General features: G+C 43.4%; 1 protein-coding gene across 18 annotated transcripts in view; it reads left to right on the top strand.

The window, feature by feature from the left end:
- DTNB (dystrobrevin beta) overlaps positions 1–24,802 on the top strand; it is a 201,932-nt gene that overhangs the window by 121,249 nt on the left and 55,881 nt on the right. For 14 of the 18 annotated variants that reach the window (XM_083829783.1, XM_083829781.1, XM_083829782.1 and 11 more), the window contains 3 exons: positions 13,335–13,420; positions 15,093–15,206; positions 20,111–20,207. In XM_083829783.1, the coding sequence (XP_083685909.1) occupies positions 13,335–13,420; positions 15,093–15,206; positions 20,111–20,207 (297 nt within the window). Of the gene's footprint in view, positions 1–13,334; positions 13,421–15,092; positions 15,207–20,110; positions 20,234–24,802 lie in introns of all 18 variants that reach the window. The other 4 variants (XR_014581891.1, XR_014581892.1, XR_014581893.1 and 1 more) reach the window with 1 other exon arrangement.

Genomic DNA, 24,802 nt, shown 5'->3' with positions numbered 1-24,802 from the left:
GAGCTTGCCAAATAAATCCAGTATGCAGATATTCAGTTTCAAGAAAGGGAGCTATGTCAAAATGAAACAATAAGAAAAAATCCTAAAAGGATCATTCAAAAAAAAAACAGACTGTAAGCTGCCTGGAGACTGTTAAGAATGCTGTATTATACGCCTAGGAAAGCTGTGTGTCAAAATTCAAAAAGAAAACAAAACCATACAAAAAACTGTTTTTATGGGTCAGTAAGAAAGCTAAGGAGGGTGTCCTAAGGAAAGGATGGCATTGAAGAAATGGAGAGCTTGCCTGAATGAAACGCACAAGAAAGCCCGTAAACATGTCTGGTTAAATGTTAACAGGAAATTCAGAGACGGAGAGAATAAAAAGAGCACTTCTCAAAGGATGCTGAAGTCTGTAGTAAAAAGATTTTCAATACCATCAAAAGTAGGATAATCAGTACAGAATCAGTAGGGCTCTCTGAAGACCAAGATGCTGAAGATTAGTCAGGAGAGAGAAGACCAAAGCAAAGATGCCCAATGGGTTGTTTGCACCAGTCTTTACTGCTGAAGGTAAACATATGTTGTAGCACATGTAACATATTCTTTATGGCAGGTAAGTACAGCAGAGTAGTCAGGTGGCTTTGAACTAGCACAGCAACTATTAGAACAGGTAACACAGATGTCAGGACATCATTGTTTGGTACTAACTCAAGAGTCCTTGGCAGTCTGGAGGAATGAGCTGGCAACCATAAAATCATAGAATCATTTAGGTTGGAAAAGACCTCTAACATCATCAAGTCCAACCGCTAACCTAGCACTGCCAAGTCTTCACCTAAACCACGTCCCTGAGCACCACATCTGCACGTCTTCTGAACGCCTTCATGCAGTTTAACAGAGCTACGTGCCAGTCCTGCACCCGGGACAGGGTAACCCCCTGCAGTGCTGCAGGCTGAGCGCCCTCGGGCTGGAAGCGGCTTTGCAGAAGAGGACCTGGAAGCACTGGTGGGCAAAAGGAGCCAGGAGTGTGCCCTTGCAGCACAGCAATCAAGCACGTGCAGGACATTATTGGCAAGAGTGCAGCCAGGACGGTAAGGGTCTCTGGCCAAGAATGACTTCTCCCCTCCATTCAGCACTGATGAGGCCACATCAGAACTACTGTGTCTGGTTCTGCGCTGCACAGTTTGAGATGTGGACATAGCGGAGCGCACCCAGAGGCCAGTAGGATGTTTAGTGGCTGTCCTACAAGATGTAGGAGGAGGTGCTGAGAGGGCTGGGTATGTTCAGCATGGAGAAGAGGAAGCAAAGGGGGATCTTACGGCTGGTTGCTGATAGCTGGTGAGCCAGACATAGCAGAGGTGCACAGTGAAAGGAAGAGAAGCAACAGGCCGTAGTTACAAGAAGGAAATTCCAACTATATATTGGGAAAACCATTTCACCATGATGATGGTCAAATACTGGAAGAGGTTGTCCAGAGAAGAAGTGGAATCTTTGTCCTTGGAGATAGTCAGAGCTCAGCTGGAAGAGGTCTCGAGCAATCTGCTGTGAATTGGCCCTACTCTGAGCAGTACAAGGACTGGAAACCTCCAGAGGTCCCTTCTCACCTATATTTTTCTATGAATCTAGACCTTAATGAAAGTAGAGGTTGAGAATGAACTGCCATAAGGGAGCCATAGAGTATTTGGAGACTTTAAAACCAAGACAGACCAGTGTCTGTTGGGAATATCGGGGATATGCTGATGTGAACAAAATTATTTCTTGATGTCCTCTCCAGCCCTATTTCTCTGATATAATATGCTTTTTTTTTTTTTAACATGCTCTAACTGCTAGAAATTAAGAGGATTCCAGATGCAGAAGCTGTTCATACAACAGCCTAATGCAAAGTTGTTTATTCTTTTCTTTGAAGTGGTTGACAATGATCACTGCTGGAAATTGTACAGTGGACTTTGTGGTGATGGATCTGACTCAGTCCATCAGTTTCTGCATTTTCTCAAATTAGATAAAATGTTAAAGCTGCCTTCTGCAGGCTTGTTACTGTAATAAATGTCACTTGTAATATGAATACAAATACATTCTATTAACATTTTTAGAGGAAAAGCCTTTGCTTGAAGTCTTACTGGGCCAAAATAGTTTTGAGCCGGATCTCAGAGTTAATTCTTGAAATCCAAGCCTGTTTCTTCTTAAAGAAGAAAAATGAATGGGGAGAGAGGAGAAGAAAGGAGAATGCATCATCTGTCACTCGATACATGTAATTTACTTAGTGGTGCAGCAGAGGCTCACGGCATGCAACCAGTGCAATTATACACTGGTAGACAGCAGTTTAGTCTGCGTTCACTCAGAAGAAGCTTTGACTGAGTTACTCCTGTTTTCTTCAAAACAGTCTTCAGAGGACAGAATCCTTTTTATTGAATTTAAGTTGCTCAGGGCTATGCTTGGCTTGCTCGTTTGGTCACAGCAGAGTGCTGTGGATTAAAATAAGTGTTGGCTGGCTACGCTAGACCGATTAGATGGAAGGCAAAAGAGAAAAGCAGAAGGTGACTAGATGAATAAAGTGAAGAAATTAAGAGAAAGAATACCAAACTTCATTTAAATCACTGCTTCTAAGAGCAGAACTGTTTGTCTCCCTCTGCTGATCTGCTCAGGTGGTCAGTCTGAGGTAAGAAAAAATTTGGTATTTCTTATTGAGCGCTATCTTTTTGACAAAGGCAGGAGACTGAAAATGACCTCTGGGGTCCCCAGCCCGCTCACCTTCTCTCTCTTACAAAATCCCTTCCACATACACATCAGGTCCCACCTCCATATTGCCATATGACTTGAATACAGTTAAACCTGCACGTAAGGTGATTTTTAAGAGAAGGGATAGTTAAGTATATTTTAGGGGAGGAGGAGTGGACCTGAGGGAACAACACGAAGCTGTGTCAGGGCAGATTCAGGTTGGATGTTAAGGAAAGGTTCTTCACCGAGCGGGTGGCCAGGCCCTGGAACCAGCTGCCCGGGGCAGTGGTCACAGCACCGAGCCTGCCGGAGTTCAAGGCGTTTGGACAACGCTCTCAGGTGCTTGGTTTGATTCCTGGGGAACCTGTGTGGAGCCAGGAGCTGGACTCGATGGTCCTTGTGAGTCCCTTCCAACTCGGGATATTCTGTGATTGTATGATTTGGTGAGTCTAAGTGCACATATATACAGCCATTTGTACAAGGCAACCCTAGGCCCTCTGTCGTTGGTGTCCTACACTACCTCGCTCTCGTCAAGCCAAAGCCTCCTTCGTCTCCTCTCCCACCTCCTGCCACCTGCTCTGCCTCCGCTCTTGTTCACCCATTTCTCTGTTAGCACACTCCCAGGTCCTCCTGGGGTTCTGCTGCTGTACCTGGGCAGGCTGATTCCTACAAGCGGAGGTCGGTGTCTGGGCCATGAGCCGAAGTGCCTGCTGCTCCCCACGGACTGATGGCGAGAGCCCCGCCGCAGCCAGCGGCGCCCCGTGGCACTCGGCAGGAGCAGGGGGACACAGGGACACCGCGCTCCTGGCAGGGCTCTGCTGACCTGTGCAGCCGTGCTAAGAAAAGCATGAGCACCTAATAAATATGAGAAAATACTCAATTATGGGTGAGTGGGTAATTAGGTTGAGTTATGTGGATGAGTTACGATAATTAGGTTCTTGCGCATATTGCTCTTTTTTGAAAACAGTATGTGATTGCTCTTCTTCCCTCAGCATGAAGCAATACTAAAAGCCTATCATCATCTCATCTCATCTCATTAAATCTACTGTACCTACAACCTAAATAATATTTGTAATATTCTCTTCATCTAATTTTTCTTCTTTTAGGCATTAGGTAATATTTCATACATGTTTTTTAAATAAAGAAAGAACAAGTAAATCAGATTTTCTGTTGTACATCTTTCCAGGATAAATCCACAGCCTCATTCCTGGATCTTCTTTTCTTCTGGATACAGTAGTTATATGAACCATTTTTGTTATTTGTTTCTATTTCTGTCTTGATCACAATGAACACTGTGACACCACAGTGATGGGCAGGTAAAATACTGGTGCAGGCTTTCCATGACACGGTGTAGTCCTTGCACCAAGGAACTGGGAAGCCGATGCCCACAGGAAGCAAGCTTTAGAGGTTTTTGACAGTTTCTTCCAAATCCAGGTGATGGAGGAGCGCAGTTGCCAAACTGGCTTCTGGGGGCTTGATTAAAAAGTCTCATTAAATCCTCTGCTTTCACCCAAAAAGGTGTACTGTAGCTGAGGTCTGAAGGCTCCTTGTGGCGAATACCAGTCCAGCTGGAAAGTCCAGCATGGTGCTCAAGTTTAATGCCCTATTCACAGGAAAACTGAAGTACAGTGCTAGCAGGTTGTACTGTTCCTATGTGATATTAAGGATTTTAAGTAGATTTTACGATCATCTTCTTAGGAATTTTACTGCTGGGAGAGGATGGGGCTTGCCATTTCGATGATCCTCAGAACTTGTAAGAGTTCAGTATTCATGCTGAGCACCAGGACAGCAGAAAATGATGGTGATCACACTTTCAGTCATGTTGGAGAGTTTGCTTAGCTGTGAAACTTTTTTTTTCCTTTTCTTTTTTTTTTTCTTTTTTCCTTATAAGATGTTAGTCTCCAGCTCAAAAAGCTGTGGCTTTGGTCTTGCTGCTCTGTGGTATAGGACTGGAGACCTGTGTTACAATTCACTGTATCAAAAAGTCTTTTTTCTTTTCACACTCTGCCATACTTCAGAATGCTTTTACTCTTAATAAACTTTGTAGATTGTTTCTGCACGGATCTATAACATTTTGGGGTTTGGTTATGCTGTATTAGTGCCTCAGGAACCCATGTTAGAAAACTGTGGGCTGTGTCCAAGAGGGCCAAGAAAAGATCTCCACGTTGCGTCTATGCCATAACAGGATTATTCTCTTTCTGAGATGCTTACTCCTCACGGAGAAGGAAAGCTACATGGGACAAAATATCTAAACTGTTCATTTTCTTATACAAATGTTAAAAGTAGGGTTTGGGGGTTTGTTGTAGTAACTTTGAAGGCCTTACATCTCACACTGGTGCAATGACGTTGAGTGTAGAAAGGGGATATGTCCCTGGTGCTCAGTGCTGCTGGGCAGGTAGGGAGCTGAAACCGCTAGGCTTTTTAAAGAGAGGAATTGCAGCAATAAATCTTGAAAGACACAAGTCATTCATACCTGCCCAGCGAGATGGAGTGCAAATGTAAGAGTGCTGACTAGTAAGTGAATGTTTTGGATTGTTTGTTTTTATTTTTTATTTATATTTTTCAGTGCAGAGGATTTAAGAACCACACATGATTTCACAGAGAGGACAGGTACCTTTCATCTAGGTAGTTATTAGTAACATGCAAATGCTCTAATAAATACTTTCTGGATTTACAAGAATAGCATTTGCTATTGCAATCCTGTACCATGTACCCAAGACACTACTGAAAGCTGTGACAGTAAGAATTTGTTGATAATAAAATGCTGGGCAGCAATGAGAGCAGTGACTATAGGCAGGTTTCCTTCCCTGTGTTCTGGAGGAATTTATTCGCTGAAGAAATACAGGCTGTCCAGCATGAAACCCAGGTTGGTATTTGCACATTTGAATGATATCTCATACTTTCTATTATCATACATAATGTTATCTCCTAATAGTAGTATTCAGAACATGCATTTGAAATATTTGCAAGCGCGAGGTGTAATGCACTGCTCATATATGAACTTAACTGGAAACCCTTAGGCCAGTAACAGGTCCCACACGGCGTCCACCAGCACCTCAGCCACTTTTCAGAATCATTCTACCCTGAAAAATACTTCCCTCACCCATGAAATCCGCTGTTTTCAGAAGAGCAGTGACTTCCAGAGATAGCTGCAAAAGTTCGTTAAGCCCTTCACTCTGTAAAGTAACCTGCAGTCATCTAGGCTTGAGAAAAATAGCGACAAACTGTCAGGTCTCCATGTCCCTGGTAAATTCTTTCATTGCGACGCTGCATTTTTCCTTATGGGCTGCAGGAAGCTACTTGCCTGTCACAGAGAAAATAGTGGCATTTCCTGGGTAGGTGTAAAACAATCCGGGGGATTACTGATCAGCAGTGACTCAAGGAATGATTGAGATTGCTGATTCTGTGAGCAAAGTGACTGACAGGAGGTTCTCAGTTACTTAAATGACTTCCCATCTGTGAGAGAAGGTGAATACAGGTGCCCAGCATGCTGTGTTTGGATCTCAGGTGTGTTCATGGGTAGAATGGCAGATATTGCACGGGTACTGCAAAGTTTGTCTGCTTTAAGACTACCAGGCTCTAGGCAGCTAGAGGAAAAAAAATGAAATAAATGCAGTTCTTGAGCTACTAGGAAAGTCACCCAAAATTGCAACCTAAACACAAAGACTTCTTCCCATCATAGAAAGAACTGAAAAAAAAAAAAAAGTTTGTGGTTAAAAGCAGTTCTTTGTTACTGCCAATGTGATGGTCAAATATTTTATTAGTTTCTGTGAAATAATGTGGTTTTCCTCACAGGTCTTCAGAGGTTTATAAATCAGTCTGAAAGGAGACCCGTAACCAGAATTATAACAGAGAAAAAAGGAAGACTGAAAGAGAAAACCTAATCAAAGGGCTGGAGAGGTGGTGGGAGCAGAAAGGTGCCTGGGAGTCAGATTTTCTGGCTTTAAAGGAGAAAGTTAAAAAATGACTTGAATCAAAACAGAAGAGAGTGGAAGTTGTTTATTCAAACAACTGTAATATATCTATCTTTGAGCAACCTGCTCTAGTGGGAGGTGTCCCTGCCTATGAGGGGGGGTTGGAATTAGATGATCTTTAAGGTCCCTTCCAACCCAAACCATTCTACGATCTAGGCTGATGATTCTAGATTCACAAGGTTGAAAATAGAGAACTCTAATATCTTTAGATTTGATAGAAATATGAGGTATAGGACATTCTGAGGGTATCTTAGAAGAAAGATGACTTTAGTTTTTTAAGATAGGATTATTATTTATCATATGTTCTCAGACATTCCTGTTTACAATTCGGCAGGAAAAAATACTCAGAAAAAAGTTGCAGCTATGGAAGCAGCAGTTGATGCGTTTCCAAACTGGATTTAAATAGAGAGAACAAAGCTACCTAGCTTTGTTTATCGATTAAAGGAAGTTTTTCTCTTGCATCCTTTGTAAGAGAACAGTGACCTGTGAAGAATCTGTAGAGGGTGGAAATGGCACAACAAACAGCCTTGCTCTGAAGTGTGAAAATTAAAGCTGGACATGGCTTTTTAAAATCCGATCGTACCCCTTATCTCTATGCAAGTAATAGTTTGATGCTATAGATGTAGATGCTTTACGTGCAGTCAGCACTCGCATCGATAAAAGCTGGAGCGCCCCGTTGGGTCGGTGGCTGCTGCGTTTGAGTGACGGCGGGCTAGCTGCAGGCATTGCCTACTGTGGGCCAGTTCAGCTTTGCATGAGCCTTCTTGGGCAGACGCTTAGCCAAGTAATTTAAAAAAACAAAAACAAATAGTGGATGGAGTCCACTCCAGATGGAGTCCATTGAGGCAATTTGTTCCAATCTGTAAGTTCATCTACCGATAAAAAGATTTTCCTGAATCTTAACATAATTATTCCTTGCTTGGTTTGAGCCCACTAAGCATTCTCCTACCTCAGGGGACATGAAGAATAATATATCACTTTCCTCTTTGCAATAAGCATTGTATATTTAAAATTTCTTATGTTGTCTCCTCTCCTTCTTTTACTCTCTTCAGTCTTTCAGACTTTCCTCATTGTCATTATTTATAGACCTCTGGTCATTCTTGTTCACCCTGTTTGCTCCAGTTAACTCTTAGCTTTTTTTGAATTACACTCAGGCTGGAAACAGTAGTTCACCTGGGTTAGAGAACAGGGGTAAGTCATGCATTATAGCACACAGCACCCCCTGTTTCGAACAACCCATTCCAGGACTCTGCAAAAGCACGATGTTACTGACCACGTTTGGTTTGCAAACCACTCTCATTTGCAGATCCTTTTTTGCAGAACTGCTGCCTTTATGCAGGTGTTTATACAATTGACAGGTTAAAAGTAAATATGAGAGTTTGCGCTTGTCTTGATAGAATGCAACCTATTTCTTCAAACCATTTCTAGAAGTTCTCATGTGATTTTATATTTTAATTGTGTCCTCTAAAGTCCTATGAGCTTGTCACAGTGTGATACAGTCTGCAAATGTGAAGCAAATACTTTATTCCATCTTCTATGATATTAATGAAAATATTTAATGTTACCAGATCTAAGAGAAAAGCTGTAAAACCCATAAGGGGATGTCAGAAGCATGGCTGAAATGAAAGTGTATCATTAATAGTTTTTCTCCTATACGCAGGATTATATTTTTTCTATGGAAGGCGAGTAGTTTGCTGTAACATGACTTCTTCTTAAAACTCTATGTAGACTGTTACTTAGCCTATCTTCTAAGTACTTCCAAGCAGTTCTATTATGTGTTTTCTCTCCAGGAACTAAGGTTAAGCCGAGTGGTCTGTAGTTGTTAGTTCCTTCGTACATTGTTTGCAGATGTGAGCTTTATGGATACCCTGTTCTGGCCTCCGGAACGTCGCCTTAAGAAACGTAGTGCTTTTGGAGGCGAACATGAAAGCTCTGAGGTTGCTTTGGGTTTATGTAAGTACGAAAAACTAAGTGCCCTGATGAATTTCTTCACACCCCAGCTACTTGAAATATCTAAGTTGTCTGCCATCAGTTTTTTAAACAGAGTTTTTATTCCAAGATTGTAAGTTACGTGTCCTGGACAGTTAAAGTTTTTTAATATTAGACCATCATGTTGTTTTTTTTTTGTTGTCGTTGTTGTTTTATATAAAGCCTAACCCAGAGAGCACAAATAGAAATCCCAGGGGTGCTCTCAGGCACGAGGCTGCACCTTGCACTCCTGCTGGCAGGAAGGATGGAGCGTGCGGCCTCCCAGGATGCCTGTTCATTAAGGAGGCTGGCACCGGGGCTGTGTCTTATTACCCAGTCAAGGTCAGATATATTTAGAATTGTCAGACATTTTCTGGACAGGCGTGCTAGCAATTAGACTTGTGCCTCTGTTGTTTTTTCTAACAGGCTCAGTGCTGTCCATGGCGCCCTGATACTCTTACTTTCTGGGTATGCAAGAATTTAGACTCTTCTTCTCCTGACTCCACAATGTAGCACAGATTAGGTGAGAGAGAAGTGCGATTTCTCAAGACCGGAGCACTCCTCAGCGTACAATAGACACTCAGGCTTTGTGTATAGCATACTTATCAAACACTTCTAGTGCCCGCATCTATAATACTGCGCTCTCTCACCCGCCCGAACAGTGCAGCTGCTACAAACCACCTGTTGCAGATGGTTCTCAGCTTAAGGTAAATCCCAAACCATGCTGAGAATTTCTCAGAGAGATAGCTAGGCTGGGCTAAAAATATGTCAGGGGCCATAGTAAATATCTGCTGATGTGGGTGATCAAGTTCCAGTGCCTCTGCCTGGTGCTTTTTAAGTCACCAGCATAGGCATCCCCTTTGCAAATGTTCAGGCTGAGCATCAGATGCCATTCGAGAGCTTGGGAGGTTTAGATGTTGGTGAACAAATGGCAGCCTGATTTTTTTTTTCTGGGTTTCTTTAGCCTTGAGAAGACTCATATGAGGCTTATTATCTATTTCTGCATGATGGTGGCAACTCAGCTGACGGAGCCAGACTTTTTTCAGTGGTGCCCTCTGAAGGGCAATGGACGTGAGCTCAATTCCATTTAAACAGAAGAAAAAGCTTCCAAATGGCAAGGGTGCTCAAACACTGGAATAGGTTGCCCCTACAGGCTGTGGAGTCTCCTCCCCTGGATATATTCAAACACAGCTGGACGATGTACGCTTACTGTGTTCAGCTCTGGGGTCCCCAGCACAAGGACACAGAACGAGTCCAGAGGAGGCCACAGAGATGATCCAGGGGCTGGAGCACCTCTCCTGAGGGAGACCAGGGCTCCAACTGAGGGAGCTGGGGTTGTTCAGCCTGGAGAAGAGAAGGCTCCGGGGAGACCTTACAACGGCCTGCCAGTACCTAAAGGGGGCTGCAGGAGAGCTGGGGAGGGACTCTGTCAGGGAGTGGGGTGATGGAACAAGGGGGAATGAGTTTAAACTACTTAGGGTAGGTTTAGATTAGGTGTAAGGAAGAAATCATTTACTATGAAGGTGGTGAGGCGCGGTCACTGATTGCCCAGAGAAGCTGTGGGTGCCCCATCCCTGGCGGTGCCCAAGGCCAGGCTGGATGGGGCTGGGGGCAGCCTGGGCTGGGGGGAGGTGAATGGTTTGGGTTGGAACTGGATGATCTTTAAGGTCCCTTCCAACCCCAGCCATTCTGTGATTCTGTCATTCTGTGATGTCCTGAGCACCATGCTCTACTTGACTCTGCTTTGAGTAGGGGTGTTATATTAGACATTTTAAAAGGTCTTTTCAAACCCCAACAATTCAGTGACTTGGAGTTACATTTAAAACTTAACTGGACTCTTCGAAGCAATAGAACAAATAAGAAAATACTGAATTGTCATACGAAATACACACTGCACGGTTTCCAAATGACCTCTCGGCTTGTGACATTTGAGCGAGCAGCATGTGGGATGTGCCTCCTCTCAGAGACCACGCAGGTGAAATGGGACAGTGGTAATACGGGCTCAGGTTCCTCTGCAGTCTTGTCTTTGCTCCTGAGGGCTTGAGTACTTTAGGTCATGAGGGTGATTTCAGGCTTTGGACAGGGTTTCTGAAGGAAGGGATTAAAGAGAAGGCTGTTTTCATAGGCACAGTCCTCCTTCGTGGCAGAACAAAGGTTCCTGTGCCTCAGATGGAGCCCCAGGAGCCCCAGAGGAGGCTGCAGGTGAAGCACATCGCCTGCGCTTGTCCTCCTAGCTGCTGGCAGCGGGACACGGGGACAAGACGGGACCTCAGCTCTGTGACTCACCGTTCTGGGGGAACCAGCCGGTCACAGCAGGTGTCATCAGCACAGGACAGAGGTTTCACAGAGAGGTCACCTCAGGAAGGACAGCGTGGTGGCAGTGCTGCTGCCTACGCTGCGCTGGAGGCCCCAGCACCGCCTGAACATCGCGGCCCTGTTCTGGCTCCTCTGCCCCCCGGCCCGGTCTGGGAGCAGCGTGCACCCTGCGCCTGCCACTGCCGGGGGAGAGGGCCCTTTCTGACCTTGCCACCAAGGACGGTGCTTCTGCACTGAGGTTTCTCTGGTACTTACGTTTTATTTTCTCACACTGTTCATTTTAACTCTCAAGCTGGTTTGGTTCTTCTTGCCTGGGCCCTGCCTTACCAAGCAGCTTTCACACTGACAATTTCCACGTCATTAGGAAACTCCTGAATTAGCCATCAGATCGCTCAGGAAAGCGCAGAGACCAGCTTGCAGTCGTGTCACTCGAGCAAGGCTCACTTACCACATACAGACCTCCCCACCACCTGAGTGTCGCGTCGCCCAAGGAGAGAGCTGCTACCGTGCTTCAGCCGAAGTGCGGTCAGGGTTGTGTCCAGGTACCCGCGGCGAAACAGCTCAAAGCGTAGCGGTGTCTGCCCCCTCTGTCGCGGCGCTGCTACTGTCCACCTTGTGGATGCCGAGCTCTTCATCCATCTGCTGTATTTCTACCAAATACTTTCCGGAAGTGGTTGTGAAAGTGTTTTCTCAAACCAGGAACCCAACCTGAGGTCTTTCTGAAAATGTTGTGGTGAAAATCTCTGAAATCTTGAGATCAAATGAGAATGAAAAGGCAAAAACAGAGCGCCGAAACTCGGAGCTCTTGACAAAGCCCCGGAGATGTGCCGCTCGGCACAGCTGCTGCGTAGTGCCTTGGTACCTGCCGTCGTCCTGGCACCAGCGGTGCGGTGACTACCAGGCGCCCTTTGCCCACTTCTGGGCTGTTCTGCCACATCCAAGGCGTCCTTGTGGTAATGTCGTCAACGTGACGAGCTCAGAGTTGAACTGCGAGGTCCTTCTCCTCGCTCCGGTCCCAGCGCACAACCACTGTGGGGTGGTTGGCGGCGCCCACAGCATCTCCTCCATTAGCACACTTCTGGGGATACTGACACCCCATTTCCCAAAGACGTGGCAAGAAGCATGGCACCATGGCCGTAGTCATCTGCACTGCCAAAATGAGTGCACCCTATCTATGCTGGAGCCAAAGACAGCCAGAGTAAGGAAATCAGAGGCAGTAATGACCCGGTGCCAAAAGCAGACCCTATGTACTGCCTTGTTCCTCAGCCAAGGAGACGTGTCCCCAGTGAAAGATGTCTCCCCAGCTCCAAGTTCTCCCAAGGAGAACTTCTTGTGTCTGATGGCCAGGATGGTTTTGAGTTGCATGGGATCTCCTAAGCAGCATCTTAGGATTCCGCTGGCGAAATGCACTGAACCAGGACAAGACCCTATAATTCTCTTTCCATTCTTAGTCCTTGTAACCGGCTTCTTCATCCTGCAGCCCAGCTGCTAACAGGTTCTCCCACAAAGTACAAATCCTTGTTTAATTGCGCAGTGCTTTTCTCAGTGGTGGTGATGGCTGCTGGTGAAAAGTGTGCCAAACACAAAGAGGCAGTGAACCTCGATTCACATTTAGTTGGCGCTGAATCCACAAAAGCTAACAGCACTGAAAGACTTCATTTAACCCCAGCGTCACTGCTGAGTTGATGAATTGGAAGAAGGGGAGAAATTGGACCTAGAGAAAGCACAAGAAATTGGTATCAGCTTGCTGCAGAAGCTGTTTGAAGACCTTGCTGTAAAGATATTTCTGTCAAAATATTTCTAAGCATTAATGACACTACATTGTGCCAGTGTATTATAAGAAGAAAATGGAGAACAGGAGTTAGTCACGCCGTCAGCAGTGTGTTCTGATGTTTGGCAGTGGTATGGGTACCATGACCCTGGCTGTAAGTTATTCTAACTTTTCTTCATTCACTGACATAATGGAAGGTCAGCGTTTCACTAAAAGACTTTATGATAAAAGGTGTAACTGCATCTCTTCCCAGGGAAGCCTGTCTGTGCTTTAAGAACAGGTAGGTATGCTGTATTTTTTTCTGAAGGTCTTTTAAAAAATGACAAATAAAATTCCTCAGACTGATGGTGTTAACAGATGATTCATAGCGTAGGCAGAGGTACCCATAGCCAGAGTCCTATGATTTCATGAGTCCTAAAGCAGTATTTCTGAGACACCGTGATCAGATGTACCCCAGTAGTCCATCTCAGCACAGCTTTTTTAATAGCTTTGCAATCTGGGCTGTTAGTATTGTACTGTGGCAGTCAGAAAACATGGGAGTGGATCCAAACAGTGTCATATGTGGTTAACAGGTAATGAATACTGTGTTTAATTTTTCTCTGTTCTCCATCCACCAGCCTCGCCCACCAACAGACCTGGGTTTCAACTTTGATGCCAATAAACAACAAAGACAGCTGATAGCAGAGCTGGAAAACAAAAACAGGTAAAAACCAAGCTTTGATCAGTATTGTTTAAGGAGCAACATTTGAGGAGAGAAAAGCCTTTAATCCTATGCTTTGTTGTTTTTAACTGTTTGTGTTATATCAACCAGATTGTTTTCCTAGATCTTTTGTTGAAAGGTGTAGCTCCCTCATTAACCAATTAGCACCATGCTGATGCAGCTGCAGTGCTATTATTCCTCAGGGAGTAGGTTGATCTTTTAACTGATCTTCTTAAAATCATCTTAACCAATACTGAGTATCAGTATTGCTGTCCTCAAACCCAGCAAACATCACAGCTGGGTAAACCATTCAGGTGGCAGCAGGAAAATAAATCAGCTACGTTGTAGAGCAGGCAGGTTGAAAGGTTGGTGTGGATAAACATAACTTGGGAAAAATAGGGATTTTTTCCTTTTGCTGGAAGACAAAAGTCTGAGGAAATTAGGAGGCCTGAAAAAAATAGGAGATGGACTGTAGGAGCTGGTTTCCTTCTCTTGTTCCAGAGGGGCTGTTAAGAGATAACTGTTTCTGTTGTAATACTGCATTTGCACTTACCTGCTTCTTCACCACCCACATGTCAAGTTCATTTCTCTGCCTAAGAGAAAGTAAGGGAGTGCTGTTCTAAAAAGCAAGCTGTTGAGCAGTTGCAAAAGCAACACGCTGTATTGCCCAGCCAGCCAGTAGGTCGCCTTGGGGTCCTGGTGCTGTGCTGGCCTCACAGCTATACCCGGGTCTCCCTGTTCTGGGTGCGTGGGCTTGCATCACCCCTTGGGCCTTGAGAATTGCCAAGGCAGACTCAGCAGACCAGGTAAATATATTTAGTAAGGTTCATTTGGAGGAGTCCCAGTTCCTGGAGAGTTTGTGTACCTTGATCCTTGCGCCATGTAAGTGTCATAGTTTTAGTACGCTACCAAGAGAGCCTGCAGGTATTTGAAATTATTCATTAAGATCACAGATAAGGGAGATCTAAATCAGTGCTGTTATGAAACCTCATAAGGAGAGCAGCTTAAAGAAAGAGCAAGGGGGAGAGATTTAGAGATTGTGATCTTCATTCTCAGATCAGAAGGATTTTATTTCTCTGTTAATAAATGAGTCCTGAGCCGCAAGGGATGCATCTCCTACCCATAGCAGCAGCAGCTGGGAGCACGTGCAGTGCTGCGGCTGCTAGCTGCTTGCCTTCCCTTTGTGAGGCCTCGGGGCAGCTCGTCTTTGTTACTGTGAGCTGACACGGCCAGGAGCTGGTGCTTGGCTTACTCCTGCTGCCTGCCAGGAGCCTCGCGAGGGTGAGTGGGAGGCCAACCAGCAGCAGCCCTGCTGCCGGTGCCGCTCCTTCAGAGCCCTTCTGATGGAATATGTGCGAGAGCGGGCTATGCTGAAAACGGAGCTTCCTCTCAGAGCGCTCCCTTAGCCCATTCCACACAAAAGGTTTTTGAAGAGACCTTGCCAGCATATGGCGTGCGAGCGATTTCATGCTTCTTATTACTTAAGTAATAAACTTCCCGTGTGTATTACAGCAATTCATAGGACTGCGCTAACTTACCTGTCTCGGATTTGAGTCTGTGCCAGTCATACATGAAGACTGACAGAAAGAGTGCTTGAAGGGTTATAACAGTATTTTAAGAGCAGTACAAAGGCTGACCCTATTCCTCTTTAATCTTCCCTCTGTCACTGATACAGAGAGATACTCCAAGAAATTCAGCGTCTGAGACTGGAGCATGAACAAGCTTCGCAGCCCACACCCGAGAAAGCCCAGCAGAACCCAACTTTACTGGCTGAACTCAGGCTTCTACGGTAAAAGAAATACCTAAAAGCTTGTGTGCATTTGATACCGTGGCTGATCAGCCCATGTGGTCTGTTCTTTAGCACAGACAATGATAAATGTTATCCTGGACAGCATAACAGCAGCGTATCTTCAATAACCCTGAAGCGTTACTTTGAACTGCTGAATTCTGAAGGCTGACGGCGTATTACAATTTGTTCTTTTATAAGTGGATTTAGAAGTAAATAAAAGTCTCTGAAAACGAGCTCTTTGTATAGTTCAGAAAACCGTTTGCAAAGAAGAAAAACTGAGCAGAAAAATGGTTTAACTGCTTATTATGTATTGTACAAAAGGGTGGAGTTGAAGATAAGTGTCAGTTATTTGATTAATGACTGAAACTATGAAAATTCATACCTACAAATATTCAGACACACAGCCACAGTTGGAGAAAGATCTTCAAAGCCTCTTCAAGTTTACATTTTTAAGTAATGGAGAAATTGTCAGTATTTATAGAATAAAGTGTTTCATAGTTTGGATAGTCACAAGTGTATTCTCTGGCTATATTTTATTTCATCTTCCATTACTAGTTAATTTCACAGCTTAACCTTCAAAAATGGTGTTTGTAATCTAAAGTAGGTTTTAAAATTTAAGCAATTGGCACCAACAGCTCTTTGAAAAGTACATTGTATTTTATTTGCTGAGGTAAACTTTTTTTCTGTCCACTTAGGAAATGGCAAAATTGTTGTGCTTCCTATTAGTGCTTAAAGGTTTTCTGTAAAGTGCAGTGGTCTTGTCATGGAGCTGCTGCAACTGAAGGTGGTGTCTGCAGAGTATAATCTAGTCCCATACGGCAAAATTTAAAGCTTTCAACTTCTGTCATTACTTTTTCATACAGAATGTGCTACATTATGGTACATTTCATATCTCACTGGTATTTTCATTCTTTAATGATAACAGTGCAGAGATTTTCTAGCTATGTGCTTTACATAGCTATGTATGTATTTTTTAAATGTTTAAAAACTGGGGAGGAAGCAGAAGATACCAACAAATGTTATGCAAGAGCTGGAAAAAAGGATATTGCGAGGCAACTTGATATGCTGTTTGATCCAACAGAGAAAGATGTAATAAGCACCAAGAGCTTAAATTGGAAACCAGGCACATTCAGACCACAGATAAAGCACGTGTTTTTTGAAGTGAGGCAATGATCTCAAGAGCAGTAAGAGCTTTCAGTTTCTTGATGTCTTTCATAGAATCACAGAATGGTTTGGGTTGGAAGGGACCTTAAAGCTCATCCAGTTCCAACCCCTGCCATGGGCAGGGACACCTCCCACCAGCCCAGGCTGCCCCCAGCCCCATCCAGCCTGGCCTTGGGCACCCCCAGGGATGGGGCATCAGCAGCTCCTTGGGGGAGCCTGCACCAGGGCCTCGCCGACCTTAGTGGTGAGAGTAAAAAGTTTCCTCCTTTAATCTAAACCTGCCCTCTTTTTGTTTAAAGCTAAACCCCATTCCCTCTTGTCCCATCATCACACCCCTGACACAGAGTCCCTGTCACAGTTTCTCCCGCAGGAGATTCACTAATGTAAAAAAGGTCGAATTACAGCATTGTACTTGGAGGGGAGTGAGAGAGCAGTTGTGGTGGAGTCCAGCTGCCTTGCAAGGTAAAACCACCACAAGCATGTTCAAACAGTCAAGAATTATCATGATTTCCAATCTGTCCTTCTACGTCACCCAGGCTAGGAAATTTCTCCCTGCAGTTCTCTTACCAATGGACTAAGAGTATCCACCCATTCCAGACAGACATTTGAGCTTTCATTTTAGAGATGGAAAGAATGCCACATCCCCTCATACTGTTAATGTGATCGTCAGTTAGCTTCTGTGCTTTGTCTGTGCTCAGTGGGCTAGGAGTGTGCGTGTTATTTCTAACCTTTGTATGCCGAGTGCCATTTTCCAAACCTTGTCTTTCTCTGTGCTTTTGTCTGCTGAGCTAAAGAGATCTTTTTCAAAATTCCTGTCTGAATGCAAGTACGTAGAGATTTTGACTCCTTCCCTTCTTCCTCTTTTCCTGCATAAATGACTTGAATGACCTCGACAGGCTAGAGGGATGGGCTGAGAGGAACCTCATGAAGTTCAACAAGGGCAAGTGCAGGGCCCTGCACCTAGGGAGGAATAACCCCAAGCAGCAGTACAGGCTGGGGGCTGACCTGCTGGAGAGCAGCTCTGCAGAGAGGGACCTGGCAGTCCTGGTGGACAGCAGGCTGGCCGTGGGTCAGCAGTGTGCCCTGGTGGCCGAGAAGGCCAGTGGGATCCTGGGGTGCATTTGGAAGAGTGTTGCCAGCAGGTCAAGGAAGGTGATCCTGCCCCTCTACTCAGCCCCGGTGAGGCTTTACCTGGAGTATTGTGCCCAGTTCAGGGCTCCCCAGTACAAGAGGGACATAGAACTACCGGAGCAAGTTCGGAGGAGGGCTATGAAGATGCTGAGGGGCCTGGAGCACCTGTCACACAAGGACAGGCTGAGAGAGCTGGGCCTGGTCAGCCTGGAAAAGAGAAGACTGAGGGGAGACCTCAGAGGAGGTGTACTGCTTGGAACCAGAGGTCCCTTTCAACCTCATTCTAGGATTCTGTGATTCTGTGACCTTCTTCTTCAGTCTCGCCATACAGCAGGTTTGCCAGATCTCCAGCTTGCTGTCAAGTTCTTCCTAAGTCCTCTGCATCTCTTCTATATATAGGCTGCAGGGCTGGCTGCAGTGTCTCCTAAGTAGTCACTGGTGCTACAGATAGAACTAATGTTAGCTTTCTTACCACCAAACATCACTCTCATTAATAAATTCAAAGCACACATTAATTTTCTTGACTGCACAGCATCACACTGGAAGTTCACAGTTGGCGGGTTGGCTGGGCTGGCACCGTACTCACCAAGTCACAGCCATCCAGGAGCCCTTCCCCAAGCCTCTGCGAGCAGTGCCTGATGACCTTGCCTTCGATAACATTTAAGCACACATAACCAAATCATCTCAACTGCATGTATGAAAGCATGAAAAAGTTAATCCGTGGTAAATCAGCTTGTCACAGGTTTAAAAATTTGCAGACAACACAGCCCATAAGGATGAGTCAGCTCTAGCACATTGTTGGCAAAGGTAACCGTGGATGAAGTAAGGCTGCATCTGTCATCTTACAGATTTCTGTCCTGTTGTTCTTAGTTTCTTCTGCTTGCATGTGCTCAGGATGCTCATTTATACACAGGTGCCATGGATCAGTTTGTTCCAGGCATATGCCTCAAACTGCATCTCTCCATTTCTGTCTCTAGAGACTGACCTGTCATTTTAATTTTATAACATTTAACACCTTATGTCATTGACAAACAGTTCCTCTTTTTTCTTCCCTGAAAGGAAAAAAAAAAAAAGAAAAAAAGAATAACATCAACCAAAATCTGATACACACAATGATGTTGATTCTTAATTAACAATTACATTTGGAGAGCTGCACATATTCAATATGTTGATTTTTACATTATTTGTAATTGTTTACCAGAATGTTATATTAAGTAACTATAGAATAAAAAGCTACAGACTTTGAACTGACCCACAGAAAAGGGACAATATAATCATAAAGAGTTATGCTTATCATGCTTTTTAACATATTCCAGGTGACCATGCGTATATAATCATCTCTTTGCTGCCTTGTTGTTTTAAATACATATATATATATATGGGTATTTAATAACCACATTCATCAAAATACAAAAAGAGTTTAAAGATACCTAGGATAGTTAATCGTAGAATAGTGTTCATAGTGTTCTGTTCTTTTACAGTATAGAAACTGGTTAATTCTAAAATGTAGTCTTAACTGGTTGGGGTGAATGCTTGCTGTATGCTGTATTCACAGTCACTACAATAAAAGCAAGCCATACTCAACAAATATATCCCATCTGAGGAAGAGGCCTGTTTCAGTTCCGGATTCTGCTGTCCAATTGGTGCTTCTAAAACCTGTTGGTTATTAAAATTCCCAGAGTGATTTATCCGTTGTACATCATGTAAGAGTATAGATAAGATCTAAGGCATTTAAAAATTCAGTCTTCAATATGTGGTGCCTTTAACTTTGGAGGAAGACGTTATTATGTCCACAAAAATAACTGTCAAAGACTAGATAAGCCGTTCTCATCTGCTTTTTCTTACAGTATTTATTATTCCAAAGTTTGTGATTTGTGGGGTCCAGTATTCTTTAAATCATATAAGATACTGAACTTCTGACATGTGTTGACAGTTCGTCTTTGAATTTCTCTTTGTATTAGTTACTTCTTTGTGGTTTTTTTTTTAATATAAAAACGAACCATACGGTCATATTTCCTTAGATCTCCCGCAGATAGGCATCTGTAGAAATGCAGTGGTTTTTTGATGCCAAGGAGAGGGAAAGACACTTATTGCCTCCTGTTCTTGTTACATGGGTTCTGGTAGAATAGAACAAACGTGTCAAAGATCGTACGTCACACTGCTGGACAGAAATAGCTCTGCCGAGTCTCCATCCAGATAGGTGATAGCCCAGTGCTTTTCCTTTCCAAACATCTGCAGCCTTTTCTCCTCTTTTTTTTTTTTTTCTTCCCTCCCATAGTTCATTCTTACTTGTCTGAAAGCTCTGCAGGATGCCTGGCTCTGACGTTAAGAGTGTTCTTAAAAGGACGCTGGCTTTTTTTCTCAAAATACAGTGCTTTTGAAAAAAGCTTCCTACTACCAAGATGTTAACTGTAGATTTCTGGATTTTAAGTGAAAAGCCTGATTTTTGTATATAGGTTTCATGGTCATTGTACAGTATTTTGCAATATTTTTATAAACTGGAAGCAGGGGGGAGTGACAAAAAGCAGAGTTATATCTGAATTTCCTGACGTGGTTTTGAAATACCCAAAGTTTATTTTCTGACTTTTCCTTTCATATAACTTGAACAGGCAGAGAAAGGATGAACTGGAACAGAGGATGTCTGCACTCCAAGAAAGCAGAAGAGAACTGATGGTGCAGCTTGAAGGGCTGATGAAACTGCTCAAAGTAAGCCATTTCATGTCAGAAATGCAGTGCATCCTTCTCTCCCACAGGTCTGGAATTCACTATTGCCGTTCTGAGATTCCTGCTTTGCTGTTCTTACTGTTATAAATACTTCATAAGGAATACAAGGAATTTGCAAAAAGTCATTTCCTTACTGGCTCTGCATATTGGTGCAGATGGTTAATGAGATTTCAGGTTCGTATGCTGCTCTTTTCGTTAAAATATCAAGAACATGTAAGAATAGGAAGGTTTTGGAGAAGAATTAGATTTGGTAATAATCTACATGCTGTTCTGGGTAGCAATTCAGTTCTTCTGAGTTTAACTGGAAAATAAACAGGAAACTATAGTTACTGTAGTACAGAATAGGACTCCCCAGTGGCATGGCAGTGTTTCACCAAGCACTACCACAGTAACCCTTTGATGTTTGTAGGGTCTTTTCTTTTTGCTTTATATTATGATGGTGTTGGTTCTGATCTGTATTGCATGATATTGTTTGGATTTCTGTTGAGGGTCCATTATTCTTTTCATAGCATACTGCCAGAATTGAGCTCGTAGTTGATTACCAGAGTTTGAAATATCATTGTGTGTTTATTCTTTCCATTCTTTAAATTGGACAAGAGCCTCATTACATAAAATGAATGAGAAAACATTGTCCTTATTCAAAGAGTTTGTGATCTAAGATGCAACAGATAACAATACACAGTGGAAGAAATGGGAAAGGGATCATAGTAGTTACAGCGACAGGAGAAGCACACGGTTTTATGGTTTAGCTATAGCCACCTCTTGATAGTTCTAGAAAAGCATAGAGCTTGTCTGCACTTGAAAATGATAATTAATTCACATAGTATATAAACATGAAGTTCAGTCACTCTTTAGATTAGACTTATATTCTGGAATAGGAATGTACATACAAGGCTATGATCAAATACTCTTTAGAGGTAGCTGGTTTTTTTTGTTGTTGTTGTTTTTTTTAGCTTCCCCGTGCAGATGAGCACATGGCTAGAATTAATGTTTGGGAGGTATTTTTTTATGCCAGTGGTCCTGCACACTGTAATTTTTTTCCACTCAGACAGTTAACATCCATCTTCTAAAAATATTGAAGATAATAATTTGCTAAATCCAGCTTGACTTCTGCAGACCCTAAACCTTTGTAAGTTCAAGTGTGAGTTTCTGAAGATGGGCATCCAAAACTGAATTACAAATTTCAGAAAGTACAAAAAGTTGTTGCTTCAGAAATGGTTTGATTCTTTGTGGTTCAGATGACCACAGCCTTAGCATTTTAGGCGTTACCTTGCACATACGATCAGTACAGATATTTTGTTTTAACATGGTGACAAGCTCTGATGCATGTTTTTCTGTAGCCCCTATTGTTTTCAAAGCGCTCGTGAGCCTTCAGACATTAATCCTCCCCAACGCTACCTGGTGTGAATGCTGTCATCTCCATTGGGTTGAGTGGCTGTTCTGTCATCTGGCCTGACTTTCTGCTCTTCCACCTTGAAAGCCTTGAAGGCAAGGTGGACTGTCTGGCTAAGAGAGATGTACTACTTGGAACCTGTACAAGCAGCCTGCAAAACTTTATCTGTCCCCTAGCCACAGGTGGATTGACGGCCGTGCTGTCCTGGCCGTCAAGTTCCCAACTCCTGACTGCCCGAACGGTGTGTGCAGCCTCTTGCCCAGCCGCTTGGACAAGGGAGCGTGGCGTTGTGTGGAGCATCAGCAGATGCTGATATCAGTGACTCACTGGTGAGGAGAGCAGAGGCTACGGCAGGATACTGCAAAGGGAGCACGTGGGCACCAGTGGCAGCATTGCAAGTGGGGAGATGGAGGAGGGAGGAGATCCCCCATCTGATAAACCAGTGTTTTTTAGGACCCATTTGTTAAACTGGATCATGCAATCCACTTCTACCAGAAATTACGAGTTTGTCAGAAAATTTAATGACATTGCTAGGCTGTATTACACAGAAGGTTAGTTTAGAAGCCATCTCTTACTAGACTTTTCATTTATGAATCTATTGTCTTCCCCAGTTTCCAAAATTGCTAAAAAACTTTAAGGGCAAATAGGAGTGGATATAAGGAAGAACTTCTCCCCCAGGAGGATGATGAAGCAGTGCAGCATGTACCCAGCGAGGCTGTGCCATCTCCATCCTTGGAGGTTTTCAAGGCCCAATGGGACAGAGCTCAGAGCAACTTGGTCTGAGATTAAACTGACCCTGTCCTGAGTAGGAGGTTGGGCTAGAGACCTCCTGAGGTCCCTTCCAGCCTGAGTTATCCTATGAGCCTGTTACTGTTACAATTATTTGGTTTTACATGTTGCATAATATGGTTCTTTGAATTTCCCCCTTATTAGCTCTATATGGAGCCTGCCAGCTTGTCTTTGATGAAAGCATCTTCCAGAAAGACATCTGTTCCTGAACTGATGAAATCAAAAATGGAAAATCCACTCCCAATGCAAATTTGCTTGCACAGTTAAAAATGTATACCTTATTTTGAGTTTTAATGTATTTAGCTTCAGTTTGCACCCATGGGCTCTGGTACGTGTGGTTCTCCCTCCATTAAATCAAGGAGTTCTTAGTGTCCCTGTTTTTTCCCTATGCAGATACTTACTCCTCACACTGACAGCACTCCTCAATCTTCTTTTTTAAAGCAGTTGGACAGGTAGAGTTCTGCTGAATTTCTCACAATACTGTACTTCAGTCTTTTTTATGATTTTATTTGCCTTCTGCTGATATTTAATATTATTTTTTTAAATTGGGCAAAAGCAAACTGTACGTTGATTTCTTCTCTGAATCTAAGCAACAATATACAGGGAGTTACAGGAGTAGTTTTATTATTCTTCATTGCTATTTTCCTTTTTGTGCCTTTTTGCACCAGTGACAGCTTTTTGAATTGTCAGTTATCCTGTTCTTACTCCATGTCATGTGCTTTGTTTGTTTTGTATAGTGCTAACTGGTTAACGAGAATGTCACAATTAAATTCCCTCTTATGAAAATATATTACATCTGTGCAGTTCCTGTAGAAGCCAAACTTGTAATACATTCAAATAACAAAATCAGATTTATTTGGCAAGACCTATTTTCCATGAAGCTATAAAGCTTCATACATTACTTATTAGTTGAGTCTTGTATCAGCATTTCTGTTACTTTGAATCAATTAATGATAGGGCAAGATGTTTATACTTAATTGCGTTGTCTTATCTCCCTTGTTGAATATCAGTGCAAGCCAGCACAACCCAGTCCTTGGACCCTTCTAGGATCTGTTAAAAATTGCTTTAACTGGACCAGATAACTCCTCATGCAATTACTGTAAGAGTTTTGGCTGCAAGCTGCCCAGGCCTATTGATCTAAAAATAGTATTTCTAGTAGATACTCTTTTAACACGTTTTCTCATTATTGGTGGAAAGTGTTTCACTCTTTGCCGATGGAAACTACAAGGGGAAAGTACAGCGTCCTCCTATTACTCAGACACAGAAAAGAAATACTAATTCCTATTCCCCTATTAAGAATTTTACCATCACTATCAAGACCCAATATACACCACCTCAAGGCTTTGTTTTGTTTCTGATATTTGTGTTCATTTCAAAGACTCCTTTCTGGCGGCTTTAGCTCTGTCAGACATGAATTTTTAGTTCAAGTTTTAGCTACTCTTCTCGTTTGGTGCACTTAAAAGTTTTCATTTATAATTTAGATCAGCTGTTAAGCTTTTATGATTTTTCCATTTTCTTATACAATATTTTCTGCATTTTTAATGCCACCTTCATTTCAGTATTTAGAGCTGGATTCATCTTACCTAACTTTGGTTATCTGAAAGTCTGGTATCTCAGCTCCCTCTGTAAACAGGAGAGAGAGGAAAGCATATATTTGGAAGGACACAGTTGTTCTCTGGAGGTTTGTCTATTTTTTCCGTTAAATATAGAAGGAGCCCAGATGATTAATTGATATTGGACGCCTTTGTTTTCAATGGGGACGTTATGTAAAATGAACCCTGTTCAATGCAAGACGAGTTATCACTGTAGTCTACTCTGGTGATTTATCTAACACTATTTTTAACAGACTTCCTTTACATCTTTGTTACATATTTTGATCTCTGCATTTTCCTTCATTTTCATTTATAACTTCTCTATGTTCTGAAAAATTGCTCGGTTTAAAGCTTGGTGCAGGCAGTTTCTCTCCCTGTGGCACTGGGGCAGGTCCTCCAGCTGCGAGGGCTGACCCGTGCTGTGATGGCGGCCTCAGGGACAGAGAGGCCCTCAGCTGGCTTGGTCGTGTGTAGGGGCAATCGAACCCCCGCAATTCACGTCCCGCTCTGATGTTTGTTAGCCCGCACAGCCATCTGCCCACACTCCTGCAACATGCACCCGGGTTGCTCTTCACACAGTGTGTGCTCCTCAACCTTTTCTTTGTTTTTGGTCTCCAGGAGCTGCGCTCTGTGCTGTGGCACTCAGGAGGCCGCAGGTACCAAGGTGTAGGCAACTGTGGGTGGTTTGTCCTGGAGGAGTTCAGGTCCTTCAGCTCTTCACCAAGTGTCGTCGGTGGCGTTTTGGTTGCACTGTCCAACGCTCTCTGAAACCCTTTGAGCCTTTGAACTCTGGGCCAGTCTGT

This window comes from Anser anser (assembly GCF_964211835.1).
Source record: "Anser anser genome assembly, chromosome: 3".
Lineage (NCBI taxonomy): Eukaryota > Metazoa > Chordata > Aves > Anseriformes > Anatidae > Anser > Anser anser.
Note: the sequence above shows the minus strand (reverse complement) of the source record. Positions and strands in the feature narration are given on the sequence as shown.